The sequence below is a fragment of the Lampris incognitus genome, chromosome 3 (assembly GCF_029633865.1).
Source record: "Lampris incognitus isolate fLamInc1 chromosome 3, fLamInc1.hap2, whole genome shotgun sequence".
NCBI classification, from domain to species: Eukaryota; Metazoa; Chordata; class Actinopteri; order Lampriformes; family Lampridae; genus Lampris; species Lampris incognitus.
Window position 1 is genome coordinate 85,678,506 of NC_079213.1, and position 12,097 is coordinate 85,690,602.

Below are 12,097 nucleotides of genomic sequence, written 5' to 3' on the forward strand. Positions count from 1 at the left end.
TATTGCAAGCCTTATCTTTGTTCTGAGAATAAAGAAAAGGATGGATGACTGAAAATGAAACCTACTTATCAGAATCAGCTTTATTGCTTAAGTGTGCCTATACACATGAGGAATTTGACTACGGTTCACTATTGAAATGTGGCCACTTGTCTCAACAAGTGCCTAATCTTCACAGTGATGGGAACATTTTTGAGTCTCTCTTTGGTCTGTGTGTGTTTGTTTGCATGTGCATCTGTATGGGATTGTATGTGTGTGTATGTGGGTATGTCATCAGACTGTGCTGAGAAGTTTACATCTGCCCAAGAACAACAGCCTGTATGTCCTGACCCCAGACATTGCCCCAACTGCCAGCACCAGCCAAAACAGGTATGTAGCCTGGTACTCTCCAGAGCTTGTCTTTATGAATGTGTCTTTGTAAATCCTCATTCTCTTTCAAACCCCAGCACACTCGCACATAAATAGTATCCCTCAAACCAGAGGGTTAATATTGTAGCGCAGTTACATTTAATGAACACCAGGTGGTGATGTGTTTCTATTTATGGGGCGTTGGCCTCTAGGACCCTGCCTAACCCATCTACAAATGTAATGAATTTATAATATATAATGCCGTTATCTCTGGAATACCAACAAGATATCTGACCTACTGGTGTACAAGCAGTCTTTCCTCTCTGTTGTGACATTTTGAAAGGAAAGGCTACTACCGCAAAATTTTACTCTTATGTAAATAATAATTTCTTCTACAGTATTTGTGTCTTTCAACCTGATATTGTTCCTTGCTGGAGGGTGTATTACTCTTTTACATTCAGAGATGAATGTGTGTGTGTGGTTTTTTTTTTGTGTGTGTTTGTTCTATGACTATGCGCGCTGTATTTTATACCAGTTGTCATTCTCTGTTATATGCCAGTGTATCATGTTGGCTACATTAACCGGTGATGATAGAGATTTGGGCTCCATTAAGCCAGCCTATAAGGGGGTCATTGTATTTATCTCAGTGAATGTGTGGTGGTCTTAGCAACCTTACCATCCGAAATGTCATATATAGCAGTAATCCCATCACAGGTGGCAACTAAATGTTCAATCTTTCCTCTGTGTCAGCTAAAGATCATCACAGGAAAGGAAATCCTACCTTCATTTGTCAGAGGATGCCCCTCCATGCACCTGCTAGACATATGACTAAAGTATACTACAATATTACATTTAAATTCTTGTGTGTCTGTGTGTGCTTCTGTGTCAGTCTGTCTGTGTGTAATTGCATGTGCAAGCAGATACATATTTTTTGTATTATGTGCTGGTGTGTGTGTGTGTGTGTGTGTGTGTGTGCGTGCGTGCGTGCATGCGTCTGTGCGCGCGCGCGCAGATGTACACCTTGGGTGTCATTATTTGTGTTGATTACAGACAAGCTGTGATGCCAGTAGGGGACCTTCTCACCTCTTCATGTGATAGAAGAGTTGGCTCTGGATTTTCAGAATTCTACAAGATTTAGCATGAATCAGACTCGCTTTGAGGATACGAAATACTTTTTCACTTTGCTGTTATTTCTGAGAACCAGACACTGCCCTTCTGGTAGAATTTGTTTGCAAATGTACAAATCTCATGCAAGTACTGTCAAACAGTCCTATTAGAAATTAATTAGAAATTAAGTTTCCGATATTAATCCCCTTGAGGAAATTCAGTTACTGCAAATTAACAGTGATCTGTGTGGCTAGGAGCAGTGGGCCTTCATTCTGTGCCCGTGGACCAACTCCAGTTCTTTTCCCATTGCCCTGGTCAGGGGAACAGACAGGAGTATAAACCCTAACATGCATGTTTCTTTTTTGATGGTGGGGGGAAACCGGAGCACCCGGAGAAAACCCACCACAGACATGGGGAGAACATGCAAACTCCACACAGAGGATGACCCCCCCCCCAAGGTTGGACAACCTCGGGGTTCGAACCCAGGACCTTCTTGCTGTGAGGCGACAGCGCTGAACTACTGGCCACCGTGCCTCCCGTATCATTACATATGATAATATTCTGGGGAGTGTTCTTTGCTGGTTCCTCTTGAGTAGAATTGTCAAAAAAAAAAACAAGCCTCCTTCAAGAGTCCAAGGCATACTGGATCATGATGACCCTCATGAAGACCAAACCAAGTTGCAGCACATTGGTCATTTTTTTAATAGATATGCAATGTAAAATAAAGACATTTTAATACATTTCTAAGACAAAAATGTGCCTTGGGTTCCTTTTAAGTGTGCTAGCATTTTACTGCTCAGGAACAACAAGCAAGGACCCTCTTTTAGATTCTTATCAGTTGCAACCATCCAAAGAACACCTATTTGGTGACCTAGTAGGCCTAACTATTAATTACTAGTAAGACCTAGTAGCATTTCTTCTCTTGTTTTCAAGTCCTACAATGTAAATTCTAAAAGTTTACTACTACTACTTTCAGCTGCTCCCATTAGGAGTCGCCACAGCGGATCATCCGTTTCCATTTATGTGAAATGATTTCACATAAAATCATTTCACATAACTTGACACAATTAAGTTCATTTACATACTTTCCCCAAGTGTAATCGGTTTCCTAATTTTTTTTTAAAGTAACCTTAGTTTTTAGAATTCGTATAGTGGAATGACTTTCAGGGAACTTTTGAGATGTGGTTCCGTAATATTCTTACCACATGTTCTTAAATTAGCAGCCACATTAACATTTCATAACAGCTTTAAAGGAGTACATGGCAGTTTGCTAAGTGGAAATTATTATTAGTTTGGCAGCTAATGGCTTACACCCCCCACACCATTGCCTCCCCTCAACTGTCTCCTCTTGTCTTGTCACTCCCTCAGTCACTGCTGGCTCTTTATAGCAGTGTTGGGTCCATCTCTCCAAGTGTCATTGGTATCATTTAGGGTGCCAGGAGCTCATTATGCTCTGTCGACTCTTTCTGTCCTGTCCAGGACAATTGGGTCCGAGTGGGGGGAAGCATGCACGCGCCCTGTGTGTGTGTGTGTGTGTGTGTGTGTGTGTGTGTGTGTGTTAACATGTACGTATGCTTGTACAGTGACCCTTTTGTAATGCTAGCAGCTGGGAGAGGCTAGGTTACAGATCGCAGTGCAGGGAGGAGGAGCAGCGCCTTGCAGAGGGCCCAGACAAGCTGTTAGACTTCCACAAAATAAACCCTGCTTACACTTGGAGCCCATGACACACAGCTGTGTGTGCATGTTTGTGTGATCAGGTTGGCTCACAATCTACTGGGTGAGGGGAAAATGCCACTGTGATGGACTGTAGTCAGTTCATTGTTAAATCAGGTTAAAGCAGTTCTCTGTAGATACAGCATTTAAAGGGACCTGTTAATGTTGAGAAAAAAATATACAGTAACAATATAAATATTTTCACTGTTAAAGAGGTAAAAATACATTGCATCTAATTATGTAGGAGATGTTTTTATAATAAATTTCCTTATTATAAAGGGAACACATTTGTGATAAGTTGATAAAACACTTTTTTATATGAGGGTTACAGCAGTTTAAAACAAAAAAATCCTCACCTTATTGTCAGATGTACTACTAGTTGACCCTTCAACAAAATCGCAGTGTTTGCCAGTAATCAGCTCATTGAGCATGTTACTCATTACAACTTGTCGTACATACTTAAGTCCAAATTTGTAAATGTAAAGTTGAGTTGAGTTTTGTTGTCTGTTAAAAAGGGAGCAAATGCTCCGCAGCCCTTAAAGTCCCTAGCAATACTTGGTAAAGCTTGTCTTGCACCACACAACTGAACCAAAAGGACTAATGAAATAGTCAATCAATCAGTTTTATTGAACATGTTAAAGAGAACGTATAAGCAATAAAAACAAACATTTAAGTGACAAATAAGCAGCTTAGATAATATCAGTCATGTTCAAAAGGGGTAAGAAGAGGTTGAGAACTTTTCTAGTCTTCCCCCTTTATGCTATTAATGCAGTGATAATTAAAAAAAAGAAAGAAAGTTCAATTTACAGCCATCAGTGTCCATGATGTCTATCTCAGTCAACTCAAACAAATTAAACCATTTGGACAAAAAAACCCCCAAAAACAGGTCACTGGTCCATCTCATGTATTGTGTGTGTGTGTGTGTGTGTGTGTGTGTGTGTGTGTGTGTAAGAGACACGTTATCCTCATCAACTCATTAAACCAGCTCCTTTCAGTCCTCATATCTTATTTTGTGTGTGTTTTTTATGTCCTTTTCCAATCACATCAAATTATACAGCGAATAACAATTAGAAAAAACACAGCAAACACTTTCCCCCCTGTTCTCCCTCCCATAACTCATCCCTATGAACTAAGTAGGGACATAAAGGGGGGGGGGGATATAGCATTTTTTTTCTTCCCGGAAACCATCAATGGTGTTGATAAAAGTGCTCAACAAATGAGGTGGCGGAATATTAAGATAGATGTAGGAAAAAACTTTAATACATAGCAAAACAAGCTTGTTTCGTGCGTCATGCACTCATCAGCTGCCAACCACATTGGCAGCTGATGAGTGCATGACGCACGAAACAAGCTTGTTTTGCTATGTATTAAAGTTTTTTCCTACATCTATCTTTATCTATGTATATATATATATATATATATATAAACATTTTAAAAAAATTTCAGTCCTCTGATTTGATTAGGAATAAATCTAGTGTTTTGGGGAGATTTTCTTCCGTGCTTCGAATAGTCTGACCCCATTCAGGTAGTGTAGTTGGCGATGTTAAAGCCTAACACTGCAACCTTATGGTAGGGTTTTCTTCAGAGCCATGTTACCTGACTGCCTGTCTGAATACAAGAGGGTGTTTGGGAGGAGCTACTCCTGCATAAATGATGGAGGCCTGATGAATATTTTATGGCACTCCTTTAATTTTGTCCCCCGCCCCCTTGCATGCTATGGGAAACACGTTTGTTCTTCCAAAAGGTTATTTAATTTGAACTCTCAAAGAAATTTGAAATTGCATAAAGTGAGTCATTAGACGTTGGGTGTTTGTTTTTACCGGCTTCCTGTCCAACACCCCTTCCCACTCACCTCTCCCAGTATGCTGGCTGTTCTTTAGCAGGGATACAGAGCTAGCTGGCTAACTGGCTAATGCAGCTCTGATGGACAGTGTCTGCTGGTTAGCATGATAACATGGCAGACCAAAACAGTGCAGAGCCTGAACGGTTTCGTGTCCGCCTGCTTTGTTGTGGATGCAAATTATGGAGAAGGTAAGCAGACCTTGTACGTACCTGGCTGTGAATGCAACCTCTGTTTTGTTTGTGGTTGGACTCAAGTCTGTTGCATTCTTCTGGTGTGAGTATGTGTGAGTGTGTGTGTGTGTGTGTGTGTGTGTGTGTGTGTGTGTGTGTGTGTGTGTGTGTGTGTGTGTGTGTGGGAGAAAGTCTGTACATGTTTGGGTGTTTTCTGCTTTGCAGACATCAAATCTGTGTGTGTGTGTGTGTCTGGAATTGCTGTTTTAATAAGGTCTAGAGTCTGCTCTGTGCCGGGGGGACACACAGTGGAGGCAGCAGGCTTACCTCAGAATGAAACCAATCTGTTTAGCCGGCTCTTCTCCCCTGCAAAATGCTCCATTTTCTCTGTCCATAAAGTTAAGTGACATTTTCCTCCCAGCACCCTTATGCCCTGTCAAGTACCTCTGGAGAGGTTGCAGGCCAGCACAGATGCCACTGCCTGTTTGTGTGTGTGTGTGTGTGTGTATGTGTGTGTGTGAAGAGAGGGAGAGATCTGAAGCTAGGAGCAAACACAGAGACATCCACCCTTCAACTCTGCACTGCATAGGGGACCTGCTACTATCAGAGGAGAGGTGCCTTAAAAACATCGGTGGCAGGAGTGGAGTCGAGACACTGAGGAATATTATGCCAGAAGCACGGCTTTATTTCTCTGCCTCGTGTGGGAGCCATTGAAATGACTCACCGCCGAAGGCTTTTCATTCCCCAGCCACATGGATTACAGTGAGCGGTCAGAATGTTAAAAGTAAATCATTTTTCTGAACCCCACCCACGCCACCACGAACTGTCAGTTCGTCATAAATAACTGGTAGGAATGTAGCACACGTGCTCTGTCCTTGCAAGGACATAGTAACATTTCTACTCAATTTACACATCTCTCTCTCTCTCTCTCTCTCTCTCTCTCTCTCTCTCTCTCTCTCTCTCTCTCTCTCTCTCACTCTCACTCTCACTCTCACTCTCTCTCTCTCTCTCATGTGTGAATGAGTGTAGTGTAATTGCCTGCCAGCAGCAGCCTGGGACTGTGTCCAAACAAATCATGACAATATTAGCAAGATCCTTATTTATGAGTTCCTACTTTCTCTTCTTCTCTCTCTGAAACTCTGTCTCTCACACAAACATAAACACAATCTCTCTCTCTCTCTCCGATTCCCATTGCTCTACCCTATTACATATGCACCCATCCTTCTATTCCACACATTTCCAATCTTCCCCGGTTAGCTACAACAAACATTACATTTACATATTGATTTCGTAGTTTTAGTCAATGTAAATATGCTGTCATTACAGTAAATTTGAGCTTCTGTTAACATAAGCTCGTCCAGATCTGCACAGATTAAGGCGGTGATTGCATAATTAATGTGTGCACTACATATTAATTCCCCTATCTCTCTCTGTCTGTCTCTCTCTTGCTCGCTCGCTCTCCTTTTCCTCTCCTTGGTTTCTGAGCCCTGATTAAGTGCCTGCCTTGGCCCTTAAGCTGCCCATTGATATTCAGCCTCACAGATACGCCGTTTGCTCAAAACGCTACTTAACCTCACAGCTTATTGTAAATGAAGCTTCCAAAAGTTGATTCTTCCACCCACTCTCTCTCTCTCTCTCTCTCTCTCTCTCTCTCTCTCTCTCTCTCATGTGACGCACACTGTCTGCTTATGTATTGTTCTCTTCTTCTCTGTCATTGCACAAAGCTACAGAGCAAGCTTGGAGGGACCAGTCCAGAGGCAGTGGTTCCTCAGGCCTACTGTTGGGCCTCTGTTTAGACCAGGGGTCGGCAACTTTGTTGACATGAAATGCCAGTTTGAAATGTTCAGTGAATTAGAGTGCTATATCAACATTTTTTTAAAGACCTCAATCAGGACATTGTAATGACCATTTTTACTAATCTTGTTCATCAGCAATAAACGTATGCATTTTGACACAGGAGCAAGTTTTACTTAAGTCTTCCACTCACAACGCATGCGCACATTACCCCCCAAAAAACAGCAGCTATTATTACGGCAACCTAGCTTTCAAAACGCTGCTTTCAATTCACTAATTTACCAAGTGCATTGGGAGCAAAAAGGGAGATTCAAGTGTAACAAACAGAAATACCAGTAGGCTACTATATAAGAATGCTGCTATCCTCATGAGAACATCCACATCTGAGTTGGGGAAAAAAGAGATGAACAGCTAGTGCACATGCAAACCCAAGTGTAGGCTACTACAAATAAACATGCCTACCAGTCAGTAGGCCTGCTTTGCTTTGCTGAGGTCCTTTATCATGGGATTGTAGTTGGTCACTTTAAGTTGCACACAAGCTTCAGAGTGGTCAGTTGTCAGACGACTGCGGGAGGGGCTGAGCACGTACTTCATGTGTGAGAATATCTGCTCACAGAGGTACGTTGATCCGAAGACTGTCAGCAAAGCCACCTCAGCGTTCGGGAGACAGCTGAACTTCTCCGGTACAGATGCCCAGCAGATGAGGATGCAGGTTCCGTGATGCTACACTGCTGTGGTTTCTAGTTGTTTCTGTAGCTCTGCAAACTTGGTCACCCACAGTGTTGAACTCTTCAGCTCAATTAGCTGCATTTCCATGTCCTGTGTATCAGAGATAAGTCCCACTCATGTCCATCAAAGCTGTCGGGCTTGATCAAGAAAGAGAAAATGGGCCCATTCTTCTGAAAGTCCTGAAATCGTGTTGTGAACTCCGACTCAAGCTCGCGCATGTATTCGCCTAGTTCAGCGGTACTGCTGCTGATGTTGCACTGTGAGGACAGCTCCCATACATGTCTGAAGTAGCGGAAAGTGGAGGTTGCAACTTCGCTTGAAAAGAGTGCTAGCTTGCCGACAAAAGCTGTCAATGTTTCGAACATGTCCAAAACAGTTTGCCCTGCACCTTGCAGTCGGAAATTGAGCTCGTTGAGGTGTCCTGTAATATCGGTGAGAAACATAAGTTTCACAACCCACTTCTCGTCCTCTAGTTCGGGGTAGTCTTGGCCTCTTTCAGCCAAGAAGGTCTTGATGGCATCAAAGCAGCCGACAAACCGCACCAAAACCTTTCCGCAGCTTAGCCACCTAACCGCTGCGTGGAGAGGGATATTTTTGTAAGCGCAGTTCATTTCCTCGAGCAGGGACTGGAACTGTCGGTGTGTCAATGCAGATCTCTTAACTATGAAGTTAAGCTTTACCACCGTAGCCATAACCTCAGTAAGAACTGATTTTGACATCTTTGCACGGAGTTTTTCTTGATGAGTTATGCAGTGGAGTTTCATGATGGTGTGACCAACTTCTTCCTCGATTAATCTGACAGCTCCCGTCTGTTTCCCGACCATGGCAGGAGCGCCATCTGTTGTCACTGCGAATATCTTCCTGATGTCAATTCCTCGCTCCTCAAAATGTTCCATAAACACCTTGGCTATGTCCTCACCTTTTGTTGTGTCAGACTTTGGCTTTAAGCAGCAGAGCTCCTCTCTTACAGCCGAATCATCACAATATCTTGCCATGACTGCCAAACGTGGCATGTCATTTACGCCGGTGCTGTTGTCAAGGGCTATGCTAAACACCACCGCATCTTTCAGCCCAGCTGTTTGCTGCTCGTTGACATTATGTGCCATCTCCTTGATGCACTGCTCTACAGTTCTAGCTGACACGGGAATGTCCTGTATTCTTGCCTTGATTGCTTCTTTGTTTGGCAGGCCATCAAACAGAACATCTGAGGTACACAGAAAAGCCTCCTTGATATAATCATCATCAGTGAATGGCTTTCCGTGTTTAGCAATACAGTGAGCAATGTGATAGCTCGCTTTGGTGGCATGGTTTTTAGCTGTTTCAGCGACAAAGAGTTAGAGGTGGTTAGCTTGCTTTCCATAACTGGACACTGCATGTCTAATGGATTCTGCCTTGTCTGCCTGATATTTGAAAGTTTTCTCATGCTTTGTCTTGAACTGGTGTTTAACACTTTACGTTCGGCAAACAATGTTTTCAGAACAAAAAGCACACACAGCACGGTCCTTCTGAGGAACAAACCTGTACTCCTCTGTTCATGAGGGATGAAAAGGCCGAACGTATCCTTTAGCTTTCTTAGCTAGCGGGGCTGCCATAGTGCCATTACCGATCTTGAACCGCTGCACTGCACTATGCGCAGGAGGCGACTTTTCGAAACGTAGGATGGCAGGGGAAGGTTCATTAATATTCATGAGAATTGCTACCTGATTGGCCGCTGAAACGTGGCCACTCTGAGGTTCGAGCGGGAGACATCAGGCCGTGAGCGAAAGGCTGTGACGTCAATCAAACATACAGGCAGCGCAGCCAATGCAGCTGCAAGGGCACTTAAACATTTCCTTTAAAAAAAAAATTCACTCTCTTGCCCGCGTGCCAATGATTACGCTGCCACATGCCCCGGGTTTAGACAAATAAGTGCGATTGAGCTAGTCGTGTTTTTGCCTATCACTGTTTATTATTTGTGTATTAATGGTAGCAAAAAGAAATAAGAACATGCAACTTGAGTTCATACTGTCATTTGGGCTTTGTACACAGCCTTTTACAAGGTGGAAATGTTGCAGCATTAAGACACCTCACCGTTCTGTGTAAAATAATAATAATAATAATAATAATAATCATTACATTTTTATAGCGCTTTTCTAGACACCCAAAGCGCTTCACATTGTAGGGGGTAACTCACTTCAACCACCACCGATGTGTAGCACCTACCTGGGTGATACACGGCAGTCAAAGTGTAAAAGATATGAAGACAGAATTGGGGGGGGGCATTGTTGTTATGGTGTTAAGCCGGCAGCGGAGGTAGTCACAAAGCTGAATCGACATCTGTGTAAAAGGGACAGCCGGCAGGACAGGACAGCCGACGCTGTTATGTTACATGCCATAACGCCTCTGCTTCTGGAACGCTGGCATGCTATGTAAAATCACACACTGGGGTGCCTTTATGCCGCCTTTGTTGGGTTGAGTGTAAAAAAAACAGCCGGCGTAAAGACGAGTCTTCATTACGGCATTCATTACGGCATTATTGTGTGAGCTCTGTGTAAAAAAATGTATTATTGTTATGTTGTCATCTTTGTTTCCATTTTGTCCAAGTGTTTGTTTTGAGGTGAAATTATTTTAACAGCTTTTAGATTTTTGTGTTTAAATTATTGGTCTTTCCATCACTTTGCTTTTACTATTCATAACAAATTAACATATTTGTTGAAACAGAGGCCATTAGGGATCATAGAAGTTAAGTTTAAGTTACAGGAAGGTAGATCTTAATCTTTTTTTCCCCCGTCAATCTTGGTCCCTGCCGCTTGGCAAAAGTATAGGTGCTGTAGTATTGAATTAAATTATGCAAGTACTGGTCAGTGAGTCATTAGGAGACTTTTCCCTTCTCTGGACCTGTGTGTTATCAAACTTACCAGACTAAAAATTATTTACTACCAATGATAGCCCTGTGCTAAGCTGTGTCTAATCAATGAGAGATAGCAAAATTTGTATTAATGTGAAAATATCCACATAAATCTTGACATTCTAGTTAGGAATTTTCCAACCATCCTCATCTAGTAACAGGGCTGCAGAGAGTGCACTTTTGCTTTTTAAACTGTGTAATATTTTCCAACCTTGTATATGAGGTTTGTGTGCAATGTTGTGAGACTTCAGGTGGCCATAGCTGCAGCAGCCTGCTGTGCTGGGCATAGTTTAAGTACAGGCTTGTCAGGGCAGAGCCAGCGGAGTGGGTCTTGGGCCCCCAGAGAGGAGCCACAGCAGCCAGCCACCTTCATCTCGCTCAGCAGGCTAGCAGGGGCTGACTGGCCTCAGCTTGCCCCTCGCTTGACTCCATTACTGATAGTGATAATGTTTGTGCTTTTCCTTTGTCCCCTTCTTCCTTCCTCTGTGTTACACCATTACGCTGCACCCCAAGCTGTCCTAATTTCTTTGTACTTTCTCCCCCCCCCCCCACTCTCTTTACTGTGTCTATCTGTCATTCTGTCTCTTTGTGCAGCGCTCTACAAGAGTCCCTAAACCACAACTTCCTGCTGGTTATCAGCCACCGCGAAGCCCAGAGGGACTACAGCCTCAACTTTCCAGGCTCCAGAACCATACAGGAGGTCAGAGATAAAATTATCCATGCCTTCATATCCTTTCTCCTTGATTAACTGTAACTCATGTGCAAAGGTATTAGTCAGTCTTCCTGTCTGACCTGCAGCTAGTCAACAATGCCACTGCAAGGCTTCTGACTGACATCACAACTATATTTATAGTCATTATATGTATGACTATATTTCCCCTGTGCTGACCTCTCTCCGCTGACTCTCTGCTTAACTAAGAATTGATTGTTGAGAATCTTACTAAAAATTCTTCTACTTTTAAGGCCTTGATTGTGTCAGCCCCCTTCATATATAACAGGTCTTCTTTTTTTTTCTTTTTTTTTGTGCTTCCACCCTACCTCTAGATCAGATCAGGTCCTACTGGCTGTTCTGCGGTGAAGGCTGAAGCTTAAATTTCCTTTGAAATGAAAAATGTATTTTCATTCTTGTTACCTCTTTTATCTTCACTTAACTTACATATAATAATACCATGTTATAGAAAATCACAAAAAACATTTTTTTTCCAGTTTATGAGAATAATTTTTTCTCTCCCTGACAGTGTAATCAGAGAATAAGAGAAAACGAGATCTTCTCCCTCCAAACCGAAACTAGCCAATAGCATGTCATTCTTTTAAAAATGCCTGGCCATTATTGGCTGCTAATCAAATCAAACTCCGTTCCTGCGCAAAATCTCACCCAGCAGTTTCATTTCGTTGTAATATCTGTCAAATTGTGTAAGTTTACGGTGCTCTAAATGCAATTTCATAGGAACTTTAAAGGGTATTGTGCACAAGCTGTTGCAGCCCATAGATTGTGGAATAGCCTTCCCT

At 42.6% G+C, this 12,097-nt stretch overlaps 1 protein-coding gene across 1 annotated transcript in view; it reads left to right on the forward strand.

Moving 5' to 3' along the window:
• The window catches only part of faf1 (Fas (TNFRSF6) associated factor 1), a 181,689-nt gene that overhangs the window by 91,337 nt on the left and 78,255 nt on the right, over window positions 1-12,097 (forward strand). The window contains exons 6-7 of the mRNA XM_056276960.1: window positions 275-366; window positions 11,183-11,288. Of these exons, the coding sequence (XP_056132935.1) occupies window positions 275-366; window positions 11,183-11,288 (198 nt within the window). The remainder of the gene's footprint in view (window positions 1-274; window positions 367-11,182; window positions 11,289-12,097) is intronic.